Raw genomic sequence first — 18,184 nt, 5'->3', positions numbered from 1 at the left:
TAAGAACATAGACTTCTTTGTGGGTCATTATTCAGCCTACCACAGGGGAGGAAAAATAGAGGCAGTATTCACAGAATGTAGGAATAACATTAACTCAGAATTGATGGGACAATTAGAGATAAAGACGGAGGTTTAACAGTATTTGGCTTAAGACTTTAGAAGGACCAAATACTGCCTTTTCATAGTCCATTCTCTCCCCATATCTGAAGGACCTGTACGTAAAAGGGAAAAAAAGTATTATTTCATTATTAGTTGGACCAATGCCCAGTCTCCTACCCCTTCCCCCAGCTCTTCATTGCAGAACGCAGGTTAAGTCTGAGTCAGATGCCAGAGTTTAGCCTCAGATGAGAGAGACATTTGCCTTCCTCCCTCATCCCTATGTCATCCACTTTTCAATATTACTATAGGAAAGAAGCAGGAAAAAAGCCAAATGGGATGTAAAACTTTTGCCATAGTCATCCCTCTGGTAAACATATCACTGCATTGGCGTCATCATCTTTGACCCGTCAGACTATTCATTCCCAGAGTTGGCAGAATGGGTTTCTTTCCAACTCCTCTCTTGTTTCACCTTATTGTGCTAACATTAATAGAAGCACTGGTTTCTCTTATGAGGAGGCGACTTCACTTGCTATAAGATATGCAGGTGTGGGACCACACAGGGAGGAGCACTGACACATTGAAGAAAGGTGGTAAAGATGCTCGAGTGCCGTGAGGAATGACTGTTGGAGTCAGAAGAGTTTAACCTAAAAGGAGAAGATTAATGGGGAGATTTGGGAATTACTGTACTTTAAAGAAATCCAGTTTTTATTTCTGTTATTGGTACAAGCATTTGTTGAGAAGTGCTTTGTGCCCTTTCCTACTCACATAATTCATAATTCCATCTTAAGAGGTGAGTGTTGTTATGTCTGTTTTGTGGAACAGGAATCTGAAGCACAGAAAGGTTTGTTAACTTGCTTAAGTCATACAAATAGTGGATGGTGTCGCTAATATTGGAACCCAAGGCTGTTTGCCAGTGTAATAATAGATTCTGCCTAATTATGGGTGTAAAAAATTAGTTGTCTTTTTTGTCCGTCAAAGCTAACAAAAGCTTTCAGCACTACGGGCAATGATATTCCATTAATAAATCTCTGCCTCATGAGACAGCCAAAAGGAAAGTTATTTCTCCTGGGGCAGTCTCTCCTTCATGTTCTCTTTAGGATGAAGCCCCGTGTATTGTGGCAACTAAGAACCACCTGATTAAATCTATAATCACTGTGCTTTCTAGCATAAGGGCAATGCTGCTTCAAGTTTCCATGAAGAAAACCTTGTCTACAGCACCCTGGACCTCTTCTTTGCTGGAACAGAGACAACTTCAACCACCCTACGCTGGGGGCTGCTCTACATGGCCCTGTACCCCGAAATCCAAGGTGAGCATGTCAGTGGGTGGGCCTCGGCTGGGTCAGAATGGGGCCTCCTCAAGAATATACAGTGGGGCAAAGAAGGGCTCTTCAAGAAGTGCTGCTGGGAAAACTGGACAGCTGCATGTAAAAGAATGACTACAACACTTCCTAACACCATACACAAAGATAAACCCAAAATGTGTTAGAGACCTAAATGTAAGACCAGAAACTATAAAACTCTTAGAAGAAAACATAGGCAGAACACCAATGTCATAAATCACAACAAGATCCTCTGTGACACACCTCCTAGAATAATGGAAATCAAAAATTAAAAAGTGGTACCTGATTAAACTTCAAAGCTTTTGCACAGCAAAGGAAACTATAAACAAGGTGAAAAGATAACCCTCAGGATGGGAAAAAATAATAGCAAATGAAACAACTGACAGAAGATTAATTTCAAAAATATATAAGCAACTCATACAAATCAATAACAGAAAAGCAAAAACCCAGTCAAAAAGCGGGCAAAAGACCTAAACAGACATTTTTCCAAAGAAGACATACAGATGGCTAACAAATACATGAAAAGATGCTCAACATCATTCATTATTCAGTTCAGTTCGGTTCAGTCACTCAGTCGTGTCCGACTCTCCGCGACCCCATGCATCACAGCACGCCAGGCCTCCCTGTCCATCACCAACTCCCGGAGTTCACTCAAACTCATGTCCACAGAGTCGGTGATGCCATCCAGCCATCTCATTCTCGGTCATCCCCTTCTCCTCCCGCCCCCAACCTTTCCCAGCATCAGAGTCTTTTCCAGAATTGATGCTTTTGAACTGTGGTGTTGGAGAAGACTCTTGAGAGTCCCTTGTACCGCAAGGAGATCCAACCAGTCCGTTCTAAGGGAGATCAATCCTGGGTGTTCATTGGAAGGACTGATGCTAAAGCTGAAGCTGCAATACTTTGGCCACCTCATTCATTATTAGAGAAATGCAAATCGAAACTACAATGAGATATCACCTCACAATGGTCAGAGTGGCCATCATTGAAAAATCTACAAACTAAAAAAGCTGGAGAGGATGTAGAGAAAAGGGAACCCTCTTGTGCTGTTGGTGGGAATGTAAATTGATACAACCACTATGAAGAACAGTATGGACATTCCTTAAAAAACTAGGAATATAACCACCTTATGACCCAGCAGTCCCATCACTAGGCATATACCCTGGGGAAACCAAAATTGAACAAGACACGTGTAACCCAGGGTTCATTGCAGTTATATTTACAACAGCTAGGACATGGAAGGGCAAGCCACTCCAGTACTCTTGCCTAAAAAGTCCCATGGATGGAGGAGCCTGGTAGGCTGCAGTCCATGGGGTCGCTATGGGTCGGACACGACTGAGCGACTTCACTTTCCCTTTTCACTTTCACACATTGGAGAAGGAAATGGCAACCCACTCCAGTGTTCTTGCCTGGAGAATCCCAGGGATGGGGGAGCCTGGTGGGCTTCCGTCTATGGGGTCACACAGAGTCGGACACGACTGAAGTGACTTAGCAGCAGCAGCAGCAGGACATGGAAGCAACCTAGATGTCCATCAACAAATGAATGGATAAAGAATCTGTGGTACATATATACAATGAATTATTACTCAGCCATAAAAAGGAATGCATTTGAGTCAGTCCTAATGAGATGGATGAACCTAGAACCTGTTATACAGAGTGAAGTAAGTCAGAAAGAGAAAAATATCATATACTAATGCATATATATGGAAGCTAGAAAGATGGTTCTGATGAACCTATTTGGAGAGCAGCAGTGGAGACATGGACATTGAGAACAGATTATGGACATGGCTGGGAGGGGAGGAAGAAGAGGGTGGGATAGAGAGAGAGAGTAACATGGAAATATATAATACCATATGAAAACAGATACCCAGTGGGAATGTGCTGCATGACACAGGAAACTCAGACTGGGGCTCGGTAACAACCTGGACGGGTAGGATGGGGAGGGATGTTCAGGTGTGGGGGGACATGGGTAAACCTATGGTGATTCATGTTGACGTTTGGTAGGTACCAACACAATACTATAAAGCAATTATCCTTCAATTAAAAATAAGTAATTTTCTTAAAGAAGAAAAGAATGGGGCCTCCTAGAACACTGTCCAGAAGTAGGGCCAAGGATAGCATGGAAGGATGGAGAGATAGGGAGGACAGGTAGACTTGAGAATGGGCGCCTTCTTCACTTTTCTGCCAGAATTGGGATGGGTCCACATAAGACAGATATAACAGAGAGCCCCTGCCCTCAGGAAACTCACTGTCCAGTGGGGAAAACAGTGAAGTCCACTGACATTGTGGTGAGTTCCAGGAAGGAGCTCCATTCCACTCACAGATGAAATCTGGTAGCAGTCTGCCCTCCTCTTCAAGTAGAGTCTTCCAGCACCCTGTGGACAATGCTCACAGTCCTTAGTCTGGCATGTCATGCGCTCTGCTGGGCCTCTTTTCTACCTGTCCAGCCTGCATAGGGGCTTCAGTAAGTCACAGGTCATTTAATTTCACTGTCCTTATTTGTGCCTCTGGACCATCACACCTGCTGTTCCCTAGAAGAGTAATCAAGAATGTATTTCCCTAATTTCTTTATACAGTAAATCCTTAGCTGTGCTTGAAGAGTCTACTCAACGTAGCCTCCAAGTGTTTCTCCACACTTCTGGGAAAATACTAGCATTTCCTTTCTTTAAACAAAGATCATGGCATCTGGTCCCATCACTTCATGGGAAATAGATGGAAAAACAGTGGAAACAGTGTCAGACTTTATTTTTTGGGGCTCCAAAATCACTACAGATGCTGATTGTAGCCAGGAAATTAAAAGACGCTTACTCCTTGGAAGGAAAGTTATGACCAACCTAGATAGCATATTGAAAAGCAGAGACATTACTTTGCCAACAAAGGTCCGTCTAGTCAAGGCTATGGTTTTTCCCGTGGTCACGTATGGATGTGAGAGTTGGACTGTGAAGAAAGCTGATCGCTGAAGAATTGATGCTTTTGAACTGTGGTGCTGGAGAAGACTCTTGAGAGTCCCTTGTACCGCAAGGAGATCCAACCAGTCCATTCTAAGGGAGATCGATCCTGGGTGTTCATTGGAAGGACTGATGCTAAAGCTGAAACTGCAATACTTTGGCCACCTCATGCGACGAGTTGACTCACTGGAAAAGACTCTGATGCTGGGAAAGGTTGGAGGCAGGAGGAGAAGGGGACAACAGAGAATGAGATGGCTGGATGGCATCACCGACTCTGTGGACATGAGTTTGAGTGAACTCCGGGAGTTGGTGATGGACAGGGAGGCCTGGCGTGCTGTGATTCATGGGGTCACGGAGAGTCGGACACGACTGAGCGACTGAACTGAACTGAACTGAATGAACCTCCATTGGTTTGTCTATAACATATTATTTATATATCTTCCCCAGAGACTATAGTCCTTTCAAGGACAGTGACTGTTAGAATCATTTTAAATTTTTTAGCCCCCCCTGCCCCCGAAAACAGTTTAAGTACATGTAGGATAGAAACTATTGTGATACATTTTTGCAAACTGTGGGTAAAAGTTCATTAATAGGAGATAGAGTCAATTTAGTAAATCAAGACCAACTTTTTGCCCTAAATTTTAAAAAAAATAGTAAAATCAGAGTGCTTTCTGTGTACTGAGGATAATGCCTTTTCATGAAACTTTCTTTCCTTAAATAAATGAATAAATGCTTAATATGTGTGTGTGTATTTTTGTTTATGTGTCCTGAGTCATCCACTTGTAAAATGCACTTATTTGTGAATTATGGGCTTCCCTGATGGCTCAGTGGTAAAGAATCCTGCAAATGCAGGAGACGTAAATTCTGTCCCTGGGTTGGGAAGATCCCCTGGAGAAGGAAATGGCAACCCACTGAATTGCCTGAGCAATTCCATGGACCAAAGAGCCTGGTGAGCTACAGTCCATGGAATCACAAGAGTCAGACAGGATTTAGCAACTAAACAACTGTGAATTACAGGGTTTTCTTTAAGTTTAAAAGCTACCTAGTTGGGGTATACTAATAGCTTCCCTATAAAAGGCTCCAAAATAATGTCTTAAGATGGCATAAAAGTGGATACAACCCAAGTGTCTATCAGAGGATGAATGGATAAGCAAAATGTGGAATGCAATGAAATATTCATCCTTAAAAATGAAGCATTTTGACACATGCTGCAACATGGTGAACCTTAAGGACATTATGCTAAACTTAGTAATCCAATCAAAAAGAACAAGCTATATGATTCTGTTCATCTGAGGTATCTGGAACAGTCGAACTCATAGAAAGCAAAAGTAAAATTGTGGTTGTTAGACCCCAGGGTTAGAGCCTGTAGTTCATGCAAATGGGAGTTCTGGTTCAGTGAGTATAGTTCTGGTTTTAGAAGACAAAAATTTCTGGAGTTTGGTTGTACAACGATGTGAATATAGTTAACATTATTAAACCACACACTTTAAAGTGGCTAAGATAAGTAAGTTATATATTATGCGTATTTTACCACAATTTTAAAAGTTTCTAAATGTTCAGTAAAAAAAGAAAGTTTATTTTTCTCTCAATTCAGAAACTCTTACGCTAGACTCTGCAGAACCCTTTGGGTCTAAACTGCTTCCCGTGTGTTGCTCTGTTGTATCTAGAATGACACCCTTGTTGGGACTCACAGATGGCTCACCTCTATGGCTGCCTTTACACCAGCAGGAAGGGGAGGAGGAGGAAGCACATGCCTTTCCTTTTAGGGCATGTTTCAAGTATTAAACATTCCCTCTACTTACACTCTCTTGGCCAGAACTTAGTCACAAGGGAATCTGGGAAATGTAATCTTTAGCTGAGGAACCAGGTATCCAAATCAAATATTTATTATTGTAGAAAAAGAGGAAAACAAATATTGGGGCATAGTTAACAGGGTGGTGTTGTTGTTGGATGCTTCCCTAAATCAGTTCATGTAAATCTAAAAATTCCTAAAGGTGAAACTTGATTCATCCTCACTAATAAGAAGAGGAACCAGAGGCTCAAAGAGAACCAGGAACTCGCAACAGGACTAGCATTGAGCAAAAATTTGCCACCAGATTTGTCTCACACCAGGGCCCACTTCCCACTCACATACATCCCTGAGGAGGTTGTCCAGAGACCCTGCTATAGCTTTAGTCGTTTTGTTATTGTGTTCAATCGCTGAGCCATGCCCAAGTCTTCGCAACCCATAGAGTGTAGCACACCAGGCTTCCCTGTCCCTCACTATTACTGGAGATTGCTCAAACTCATTTCCATTGAGTCCGTGATGCCATCTAACCATCTCATCCTCTGTCGCTCACTTCTCTTCCTGCCCTCAATCTTTCCCAGCATCAGGGTCTTTTCTGTGAGTTAGCTCTTTGCATCAAGTGGCCAAAAGACTTGAGCTTAAGCGTCAGTCCTTCCAATGAATATTCAGGGTTGGTTTCATCCAGCCCAGCATTTCGCATAATGTACTCTGAATATAAGTTAAATAAGCAGGGTGATGCTATACAGCCTTGAAGTACTCCTTTAGCATTTTTGATCCTGGTTATTCCATTCCTCAGCTTAACTGGCCTCTAGGAAAGTTACAGAAAAATAGAATAATGAAACCTCCTGTGCTTTTCCAGAAAAAGTCCAAGCTGAAATCGATAAGGTGCTTGGTGAGTCACAACAGCCGAACACGGCCACTCGTGAGTCCATGCCCTACACCAACGCTGTCATCCACGAGGTGCAGAGGATGGGGAACATCCTCCCTCTGAACGTGCCCCGGGAGGTGACAGTGGACACCACCCTGGCTGGATACCACCTGCCCAAGGTAATTAGCAGCTCACACCAACAGCCTCAGATCTCCAAGCTCATAATTGTAAATGGTGGGGCTATGCCAGTTGGAAAAGCATTCGTATCCTAGAGAGTTGCTTACCTGGGAAGAGAAATACATTATGCCTGATGAAATACTAGTTTTGCTCCCTAAGTGTGAGCTTAGAAAGTTAGTTCAACTGGATGTTAACAGGTGTTTTAGAGGAGAGGGGCATTCCTAGGTCAGCTGTGATAAGGCAAAACCAGGCTTTTCTTTGCTATGAGGTTTCTCAGTGTTTTACTATGTGACGTGAGTTGTAAATCTATGTGGGGTACAGAAGACAGCAGTTCTCAGTCTCAGACTTTGTCATGAGGTCCTTTCCTTGGCCTTGGGAGTGCTTCTCACAAGATAGAGACCTACTAGACTTATTTTAGACAATTGTGTTTGCAGTGCTGGAATGTTGAAAAATGAGGGATTTTTGAGACTACCTGAACCAATATCACATTCATTCTGTTTCTAACATACTATCCCCACAGGTGTTTTTCTGTCTTTGACTTACGGACCCTTGATGGGACTGCTTCACAAGGGAAAGCAATCCAAGTATGTGCAGTATTAAATATCAGAATAGGAGAAAAAGGAGGAACCAATGCTTTTTAAGCAGTGATTATGTACTGCGGACTATATATGTTATTTCAAAATGTCTGAATCAGCCCTTAGAATAATTCTGTTATTTCATTTTATAAATCTGAAAGCCGGGGCTTGGAAAGTAATTAATCTTGCATAAGATCTCTCAGCTACATTGACAAGAGTTGGGTTCCAGAAACGGAACTGTTCAGATTCCCAGGCTCATCTTTTTTTGTACTAAACCATGTTCTCTCCACAGGAGTTGCTTCCCTTTGATTTTAAAAGAGTCTCCCTGAAATATTTCTCAGTGGGTCCCCATTAAATTCCCTGTCCTCCCAAAGGAAATTCTGCTCTCACTCTCCCACCACCCTGAGGATCTCAGATGACAGCTCTCTTGTGCCCCCTAGTGTCGTCTCTGTACACTGCACATTTATGGTTCTTCACTTTCTCACAACTTTGGTGAGCCTCTGTGGATCCATTCTAGTTTGTCTAAATTGCTCTGTGTGTGTTGTAACTGGGGACAATCTCAAGGCAAAGACAGAGGAAATTCTGCATTGTCCACCCCTTAGTCACCAGCACAGAAGAACCAGGAATAGCAGCTATTCCTGCAATGATTGCTTTACTATATTAGTTTGGTGCAAATGCAATTGCTATTTTGTACTGTGAATTTTAAATCATTGTAACTAGGCTCAAATCATTGTAATTAGGCTTTAAGAAAAGGCAGAGGAACCAGAGATCAAATTGCCAACATCCACTGGATCACTGAAAAAGCAAGAGAGTTTCAGAAAAACATCTATTTCTGCTTTACTGACTATGACAAAGCCTTTGACTATGTGGATCACAATAAACTGTGGAAAATTCTGAGAGAGGCGGGAATCGCAGACCACCTGATCTGCCTTTTGAGAAACCTGTATGCAGGTCAGGAAGTAACAGTAGAACTGGACATGGAACAACAGACTGGTTCCAAATAGGAAAAGGAGTACGTCAAGACTGTATATTGTCACCCAGCTTTTTTAGCTTATATGCAGGAGTACATCATGAGGAATGCTGGGCTGGAGGAAGCACAAGCTGGAAACAAGATTGCCGGAGAAATATCAATAACCTCAGATATGCAGATGACACATCTTATGGCAGAAAGTGAAGAAGAACTAAAGAGCCTCTTGATGAAAGTGAAAGAGGAGAGTGAAAAAGTTGGCTTAAAACTCAACATTCAAAAACCAAAGATCATGGCATCCAGTCCCATCACTTCATGGCACATAGATGAGGAAACAGTGGAAATAGTGACTGACTTTATTTTTCTGGGCTCCAAAATCACTGCAGATGGTGATTGCAGACATGAAGTTAAAAGACACTATTCCTTGGAAGAAAAGTTATGACCAACCTAGACAGCATATTAAAAAGCAAAGACATTACTTTGCCAACAGAGATCTGTCTAGTCAAGGCTATGGTTTTTCCAGTAGTCATGTATGAATGTGAGAGTTGGACTGTGAAGAAAGCTGAGTGCCAAAGAATTTGTACTTTTGAACTGTGGTGTTGGAGAAGACTCTTGAGAGTCCCTTGGACTGCAAGGAGACCCAACCAGTCTATCCTAAAGGAAATCAGTCCTGAATATTCATTGGAAGGACTGATGTTGAAGCTGAAACTCTAATACTTTGGCCACCTGGTGCAAAGAGCTGACTCGTTTGAAAAGACCCTGATGCTGGAAAAGATTGAAGGCAGGAGGAGAAGGGGACGACAGAGAATGAGATGGCTGGATGGCATCACCGACTCAATGGACATGAGTTTGAGTGAACTCTGGGAGTTGGTGATGGACAGGGAGGCCTGGCATGCTGAAATCCATGGGGTCGCAAAGAGTTGGACATGACTGAGTGCATGAACTGAACTGAAGTGAACTAGGCTCAAAGACATCTTTATTAATCAAAGTAGGAATCATTACAATCAACACATTTTTGCCAATGAGAAACAAGTTTGCTTATTCCTGTAGTGTAAAAATCTGTCCTTCGGGACTCCTGACAAGCATTTTCTGCCTCTTACTGGTATGGAAGCATTTTTCCTGCAAAGTTATCAAGATGCTTGAGGAAGTGGTAGTTGGTTGGCTACCGAGGTCAGGTGAATATGGTGGATGAGGCAAAACTTTGTAGCCCAATTCATTCAACTTTTGACGTATGCAACATGCAGTCAGTTGTTGTCATGGAAAAGAATTGGGCCCATTCTGTTAACTATTTCCAGCTGCAGACATTGCAGTTTTTGGTGCATCTCATTGATTTGCTGAGCATGCTTTTCAGATGTAATGGTTTTGCTGAAATTCAGAAGGCTCTAGTGGATCAGACCAGCAGCAGACCACCAAATAGTGACTGACCTTTTTTCAGTTTAAGTTTGGTTTTGGGAAATGCTTTGGAGCTTCTTCTAGATCCAGCCACTTAGCTGGTCATCACGTGTTGTCATGTAAAACCCACTTTTTGTCGCCTATCACCATTCAATCGAGAAATAGTTTGTTGTTTTGTAGAATAAGCAAAGATGATACTTCAAAATGATGATTTTTTTGATTTGCAGTCAACTTGTGAGGTACCTACTTATTGAACTTTTTCACGTTTCCAATTTGCTTCAAATGCCAAGTGACCATAGAATGGTTGACACTGAGTTCTTCAGCAGCTTCTCTTGTAGTTGTAAGAGGATGAGCTTCGATGATTGCTTTCCAGAAGTCATCTACTTCCAATGGCCAGCCACTATACTCCTCTTCTTCAAGACTCTCTCTCGTCTCCTTTGCAAAACTTCTTGAACCACCACTGCACTGTATATTCATTAGCAGTTCCTGGACCAGATGCATTGTTGATGCTGCAAGTTGTCTCTGCTGCTTTATGACCCATTCTGACCCATAAGAAAATTGCTCACATTTTCTTTTTGTCTCGCATTATTTCCACAGTTTGAAATAAATATAAAATACACAGCAAGTAATAAGTCATTAGCAAAAAAAACATAAAGCAAGAAATGTGCATGAAAATGATGTATAACATAACCACATTTAAGAATGTATTCCAATATCAAAGGGCAAAATTCATCAGTTTAAGACCACAATTACTTTTGCACCAACCTAATATTTTCTTGCTAATTGATCATGTGTGATTGAAGACTATGGTGGTGGTTTAGTTGCTAAGTCGTGATTGACTCTTGCTGAGGTCTAAATTATATCCCAGGTGATCTTTGCATTTTTATAGCAATTAATTTAACTCCAGGAAACCATCCCAGATCAGTAGACTTGTTCTGACATTGACTATTAATGTTGACTTAAAAAATCATCCTGGGAATTAAAAGATCCCATTGGCTGTGTTGTAGAGGCTAGGGGTCATAACTTTGATGTCAAATGTCCTAATTCAAATCTTTTTTCTACCTCCTTCCACCCTGTGAATCTGGGCATCTTATTCCACCTCTCAGAGCTTTAAAATCTTTATCTGTGAGAATGCATTTATTTTTTTTTAATTTATTTATTTTAATTGGAGGCTAATTACTTTACAATATTGTATTGGTTTTGACATACATTGACATGAATCCGCCCTGGGTGTACATGTGTTCCCCATCTTGAACCCCCCCTCCCAGAGAATGCATTTAAATCCATCTCACAGGTGAACATGTAATGAGGTCATGCATGTAGAATATTTAACCTTGTGCTTACTATAGAAAGTTATCAAAATAGCACTTATTCAGTTCAGTTCAGTTCAGTCGCTCAGTCGTGTCTGACTCTCCACGATCCCATGAATCACAGCATACCAGGCCTCTCTGTCCATCACCAACTCCCGGAGTTCACTCAAACTCATGTCCATTGAGTCGGTGATGCCATCCAGCCATCTCATTCTCTGTCGTCCCCTTCTCCTCCCGCCCCCAATCCTTCCCAGCATCAGAGTCTTTTCCAGTGAGTCAACTCTTCGCTTGAGGTGGCCAAAGTATTGGAGTTTCAGCTTTAGCATCAGTCCTTCCAATGAACACCCAGGATTGATCTCCTTTAGAATGGACTGGTTGGATCTCCTTGCAGTACAAGGGACTCTCAAGAGTCTTCTCCAGCACCACAGTTCAAAAGCATCAATTCTTCGGCGCTCAGCTTTCTTCACAGTCCAACTCTCACATACATACGTGACCACCGGAAAAACCATAGCCTTGACTAGACAGACCTTTGTTGGCAAAGTAATGTCTCTGCTTTTTAATATACTATCAAGGTTGGTCATAACTTTCCTTCCAAGGAGTAAGCATCTTTTAATTTCATGGCTGCAATCAGCATTCACAGTGATTTTGGAGCCCAAAAAAATAAAGTCTGACACTGTTTCCACTGTTTTTCCATCTATTTCCCATGAAGTGATCGGACCAGATGCCATGATCTTTGTTTTCTGAATGTTGAGCTTCAAGCCAGCCTTTTCACTATCCTCTTTCACTTTCATCAAGAGACTTTTTAGTTCTTCTTCACTTTCTGCCATAAGGGTGCTGTCATATTTATTAATTCATCAGATGTTCATTAAGCATATAAAATGTTTAGACCTCAGAGAATAACTCAGAGGAAAATAATCATGCTTGTTTATAAGTACAACTGTGATAACTATCCAAAGGAAAAAAAATCACTGGTTTCTAGGAAGATGCAGGCTGGCTGCAATGAGGAGTGGGAGCAGGAGCAGGCAGAGAGGACTTCCCAAAGGAAATGATGTTTGAGCAGAGGATTAAAGGATGGTTAAGAGTCAACTCAGTGACAAAATGGGAAGGAAGGACATTCCAGGCCAAAGTGAACAGCATATAAAAAGGCACAGAAATGAGTGGGGAAATGTGGCATGTTTGAGAAACTGAAAGAAGCTTAATGTAGTGGGAGTGCAGGCAGGAGGGTGACTCAGACAGGGAGCATGTGATGTGTCCTGAAGGGTATCTATCACATTCCAGGTGTGGTGGGTAGATAGGAGTGGAATGATTAAATCTTATTCAAAGCTAACTCTGCTTTCATCATGTTAAGAATATCGGCATAGGCAGGGTTATTATAGGAGGATAGCCAAGCGAGATGGTAGCCTGAATCAGGTGGCAGTGGTGGACACAAAATGGAGTAACAGGATCAAGAGAAATTTCAAGTAAATTGACCAGCCTGGCTGAAGGATTGGTTGAAGGAAGAATGGGGGGAAGGGATGCATTATGGAAGTCTCCTAGGTTTCTTGCTCTGTATCTGGAAGAACAGCGGTTCCTTTGGCTGGGTGACCTCATTCTATTATTAAACCCTCTGTAGAACAGACTAGACATTGGAAGGACGCAAATGGGAGATGTCTCACTGTTCTCTTACTGATGCAAATGTGTTCCTTCCCAAGTTCTACACTGACAAGTCCCTGCAGAGATCCATTCTGCACTAAGAGCAGTCACACTTCCCTGATAAATTCCCAGCAGACAATTCCAGTCCATCACTGTAAGCTGTCCCATGGCAAAGAGCTGGGTCCTAGGGTCTGGCCTCAGAAGGTGGTGGCTCAGGGAGGCTGAGGGAGTTTAGGGTGCTATCGTCCTTGGTGTGGAGTCCCAGGGGACTGCCGCCCCTCTGCACACGTATGTTGTGTGGGTCAATCCCTGCCTGAGTCTCTTCTGATTTCTCTAGGGAACCATGGTGCTGACCAACCTGACTGCACTGCACAGGGACCCCGCAGAGTGGGCCACCCCTGACACATTCAATCCGGAGCATTTTCTAGAGAATGGACAGTTTAAGAGAAGGGAAGCCTTTCTGCCTTTTTCAATAGGTGAGTAGCAAGAAATATGAGTGTGGGAACCCAGACGCCCTCTCTCAGCCTGCCTTCCTCTTCTCCCTGGTGTTTTGTTTTAGTTGGCATGTCTCCAGTTTCAACAGAAACATAAAAACTCAGCCTAAATTTGAGAATTTTTATTCAGGGCATTCAGTTCAGTTCAGTTCAGTTCAGTCGCTCAGTCGTGTCCGACTCTCCGCGACCCCATGAATCACAGCATGCCAGGCCTCCCTGTCCATCACCAACTCCCAGAGTTCACTCAAACTCATGTCCATCGAGTCGGTGATGCCATCCAGCCATCTCATTCTCTGCCGTCCCCTTCTCCTCCCACCCCCAACCTTTCCCAGCATCAGAGTCTTTTCCAGTGAGTCAACTCGTCGCATGAGGTGGCCAAAGTATTGCAGCTTCAGCTTCAGCATCAGTCCTTCCAATGAACACCCAGGATTGATTTCCTTTAGAATGGACTGGTTGGATCTCCTTGCAGTCCAAGGGACTCTCAAGAGTCTTCTCCAGCACCACAGTTCAAAAACATCAATTCTTCGGCGATCAGCTTTCTTCAAAGTCCAATTCTCACATCCATACGTGACCACAGGAAAAACCATAGCCTTGACTAGACGGACCTTTGTTGGCAAAGTAATGTCTCTGCTTTTTAATATGCTATCTAGGTTGGTTGTAACCTTCCTTCCAAGGAGAAAGCATCTTTTAATTTCATGGCTGCAATCAGCATCCGCAGTGATTTTGGAGCCCCAAAAAGTAAAGTCTGACACTGTTTCCACTGTTTCCCCATCTACTTCCCATGAAGTGATGGGACCAGATGTCATTATCTTTGTTTTCTGAATGTTGAGCTTCAAGCCAACTTTTTCACTCTCCTCTTTTACTTTCATCAAGAGGCTTTTGAGTTCCTCTTCACTTTCTGCCATAAGGGTGGTGTCATCTGCATATCTGAGGTTATTGATATTTCTCCTGACAATCTTGATTCTAGCCTGTGCTTCTTCCAGCCCAGCGTTTCTCATGATGTACTCTGCGTATAAGTTAAATATGCAGGGTGACAATATACAACCTTGACGTACTCCTTTTCCTATTTGGAACCATTTTGTTGTTCCATGTCCAGTTCTAACTGTTGCTTCCTGACCTGCTAAGTGCCTCAGGCTTAACTAAATGGGATTCTACTCTATCACTGGTCCCTAAGAAGTTCTTTTACTATTTTAAATTCTAATGACTCTTTAAATAACTAGTCAATACATTTACATGGTATACAGTTTGAAACGTATGAAAGAAGGTGCAGTGAGAAAACTCCCGGGTTTCCAAGCCAGCCAGTTCCAAAAGAGTATTTTAATTTATAACATTGTAAAATGAGTGAGAAAAATTTTAGTATATTTCACATATTAAGTTAGGTATGTTGCAGAGATCATTTTGACTAAATTTCCAATTTCTTAATTCTGTAAGTATTTCCTGGGCATCTATTATGTATCAGACATTCAGCCCTGAGGATATGATAATTAATGAAGTAGAAAAAAAAATCTCTTAAAAAGTGTGTGTTCCAATTCTGTAAAGCAAGTATCCTTCAAATAAATAAATAAATTTAATTCTCATAAAAAGTGAAAAAGCATGTGTTCTAGTGTAACCTTACAAAATTCAAATTCTTTTCACCACCTTTAGGGATATGGAAGGAAACTGGAGCTCAGCAGGGTCAACTACTGTGCCTATACTCATTAAACTCACAAGACAAAGCTAGAACTCAGTGTTGACCAAGTTTATCAAATACTAAAGCCTGTGTTCTTCCTAGCAGCGTCTCCCTTCAAAACAGTAACTAAATATTACATGAGTTGGCTGTCTGGAATTTATAGTGGTTTTCTTATCACTTATTTAAATTAAATATAGATTGATTTTCTACAACAGTATTATTTTGCTCATCATGCCACAAAGGCACAGAGAGGGAGGGACTGGAATTTGACCCTATGTAGAAGTGATGCAGCGGAGAAGGCAATGGCAAGCCACTCCAGTGCTCTTGCCTAGAAAATCCCATGGATGGAGGAGCCTGGTAGGCTGCAGTCCGTGGGGTCGCTAAGGGTCGGACACGACTGAGCGACTTCACTTTCACTTTTCACTTTCACACATTGGATAAGGAAATGGCAACCCACTCCAGTGTTCTTGCCTGGGGAATCCCAGGGATGGGGGAGCCTGGTGGGCTTCCGTCTATGGGGTCACACAGAGTCGGACACGACTGAAGTGACTTAGCAGCAGCAGCAGCAGCAGAAGTGATGCAGAGCCCAGGCTTTCCTGCTGTAGGACACTGTCCTTGTGTATCTGAACTGATTCTGATTAGATCTGTGTCTTTCCTCCTCTGGTTCTGTACCACCTTTACATTGGACAAGTCACTTCCTAACATGAAAGCAGACATGAGATGCAGAAATACCCTTCAATCTTCCTATCTATAAGAGCTTCATGTTTCCTATTGTAAGACAAAGTTTCACATGTGTATTTTAAGTATTTTAATCATTCTGACTCACAGTTTTTTTGTGTTTTTTTTTTTTTTTGCTATTGAGAGTTATAATATACCCTTTTAATTATAGGCTTCATTTACAAGGAAATTATCTCATTTAATCCTCACAGCAGCCCAGTTATTAATAGTTAGGCAATGTATCAGTATCTCATTTCTTAATGTAAGGAAGCTAAGAATAAGAGAGAATTGTTTCTTATTCAAGATCTTGAGCCCAAAGAACTGTCAGAACGGAGCCTAGACTCAAGTTTCTCATCTCGTGCTCCTTCTTGCATTGTTAAAATGTAACTCACTTGCCCACTTAAAGTCTTTCCATTTTAAAATTCACCAAATTCATATTATATGTATCAAGTATTATATTGCTGCATAACAGGGAGGGGGAGCCTGGTGGGCTTCCGTCTATGGGGTCACACAGAGTCGGACACGACTGAAGTGACTTAGCAGAAGCAGCAGCAAAGATGAATAACTCAGTGACTTGAAACAATCATCGTTGTTGTTGTTCAGTACTAAGTATGTCTGGCTCTTTGTGACCCCATGGACTGTAGCACACCAGGCTCCTCTGTCCTCCGCTATCTCCTAGAGTTTGCTCACACTCATGTTCATTGAGTCAGTGATGCCATCCAACCATCTCATCCTCTGTCACCTGCTTGTCCTCCTGTTCTCAGTCTTTCCCAGCGTCTCCTGGAGTTTTCTTGAATTCATATCAATTGAGTCCGTGATGTTATCTAACCATCTAATCCTCTACCGTCCCCCTTCTCCTTTTACCTTCACTCTTCCCCAGCATCAGGGTTTTTCCAGTGAGTCAGCTCTTTGCATCAGATGTTCAAAGTGTTGGAGTTTCGGCTTGAATAACAGTCTTTCCAATAAATATTCAGAGTTGATTTCCTTTAGGATTGATTGGTTTGATCTCCTTGCAGTCCAAGGGACTCACAAGGGTCTTTTCCAGCACCACAGTTCAAAAGCATCAGTTCTTCAGCACTCAACCTTCTTTATGGTCCTACTCTGACACCCGTATGTGACTATTGGAAAAAACATAGCTTTAATGTGTATTACTGCTCCCAAGTCTGCAGTTGAGCTGGGAGTGTGGCTGATCTTAGCTTTGTCTTCTTGCCTGTTTGGGAGCTGAGCTGACTGAAGACTGAAGGAAGATGGCCTCAGCTGAGACAGTGGGAGTCTTTTCCAAATTTCATCCTCCAGCAATCTAGCCCAGCAGGTGTACATGTAGAAGATAAGACCCCAGGAGGGAGAAAAACACACAGTGCCTCCTAAGGGCCAGGCTGGGAACTGGCAACCATCACTTCCACTGCATTCAGGTGGCCACCATAGGTCACCTGTGAGCCCCAGTTCAAGAGAAAGGGAAAGGAGCACAGTTTTCATGGGAAGGACTATGAAATCATGTTGCCAATGATGTGGGTACAGGGAGATGGGGGGAAATTGGAGCCATTTTTGCAAATAGTTGGTCTCACTATCTGTCTTTTTGCTGAAGAGAATGCAGTTGAGAGAAGGCAAGCAATTTGAGATTTCCTCAGCTGTAACAGTGAGGCCAGCTTAAAAGGTTTCAACCAAACCACTGTCTTGTTTTCTCATCATACTGCCATCTCTGGAGCACCGTGGCTTTGCCTCATTCTTGATCTGGCACTTTGTAAAAACAGCCTCCTTGAAGGGATGGAATGTGGAGAGTGCCTTCCCTTCTCTGGAAAGGATGATCAGGTGTGGAATTAGGACACATGCATATAATCAGGGCAGATGGCAAAGCTGTTACTGCACATTTGTATTTTATTTTCCTCATTTAAGTTTTTCACTTTTGATCCAACAAAGCAGCAGACAGCTTCATGAAAGGCAAGATGCTGAGTCCTCGTTTTTCAAAAAAATTTTTTTGAATTCACTGGATCATGGGAGATAAAATTATGAAGAACTTTGCCCCAAAACCCTAGGTCATTTCTCTCATTTTACTAATGGGGTAATTGACCTGGTTAGTTAATGATGGCCAGTTAGTGGAAGCACCAAGGAGAAGGTCCACATTTCCCATAGTCCAGGATGAAGCTGTGAGATCAAGTTGCCCTCCTTTTCATGATTAAAAGCAAATTCATATAATTCATATCTCCTGTCTTCCT

At 42.3% G+C, this 18,184-nt stretch overlaps 1 protein-coding gene across 4 annotated transcripts in view; it reads left to right on the top strand.

Moving 5' to 3' along the window:
• LOC129540908 (cytochrome P450 2J2-like) overlaps nt 1-18,184 on the top strand; it is a 63,408-nt gene that overhangs the window by 17,948 nt on the left and 27,276 nt on the right. For 3 of the 4 annotated variants that reach the window (XM_088835343.1, XM_055402442.2, XM_055402441.2), the window contains exons 6-8: nt 1,265-1,406; nt 7,030-7,217; nt 13,429-13,567. In XM_088835343.1, coding sequence (XP_088691469.1) covers nt 1,265-1,406; nt 7,030-7,217; nt 13,429-13,567 — 469 coding nt within the window. The remainder of the gene's footprint in view (nt 1-1,264; nt 1,407-7,029; nt 7,218-13,428; nt 13,568-18,184) is intronic. The other variant, XM_055402443.2, reaches the window with a different exon arrangement.

Source organism: Moschus berezovskii, chromosome 4, assembly GCF_049115385.1.
Source record: "Moschus berezovskii isolate FMDL1 chromosome 4, NW_MosBer_1.0, whole genome shotgun sequence".
Taxonomy (NCBI): domain Eukaryota; kingdom Metazoa; phylum Chordata; class Mammalia; order Artiodactyla; family Moschidae; genus Moschus; species Moschus berezovskii.
Note: the sequence above shows the minus strand (reverse complement) of the source record. Positions and strands in the feature narration are given on the sequence as shown.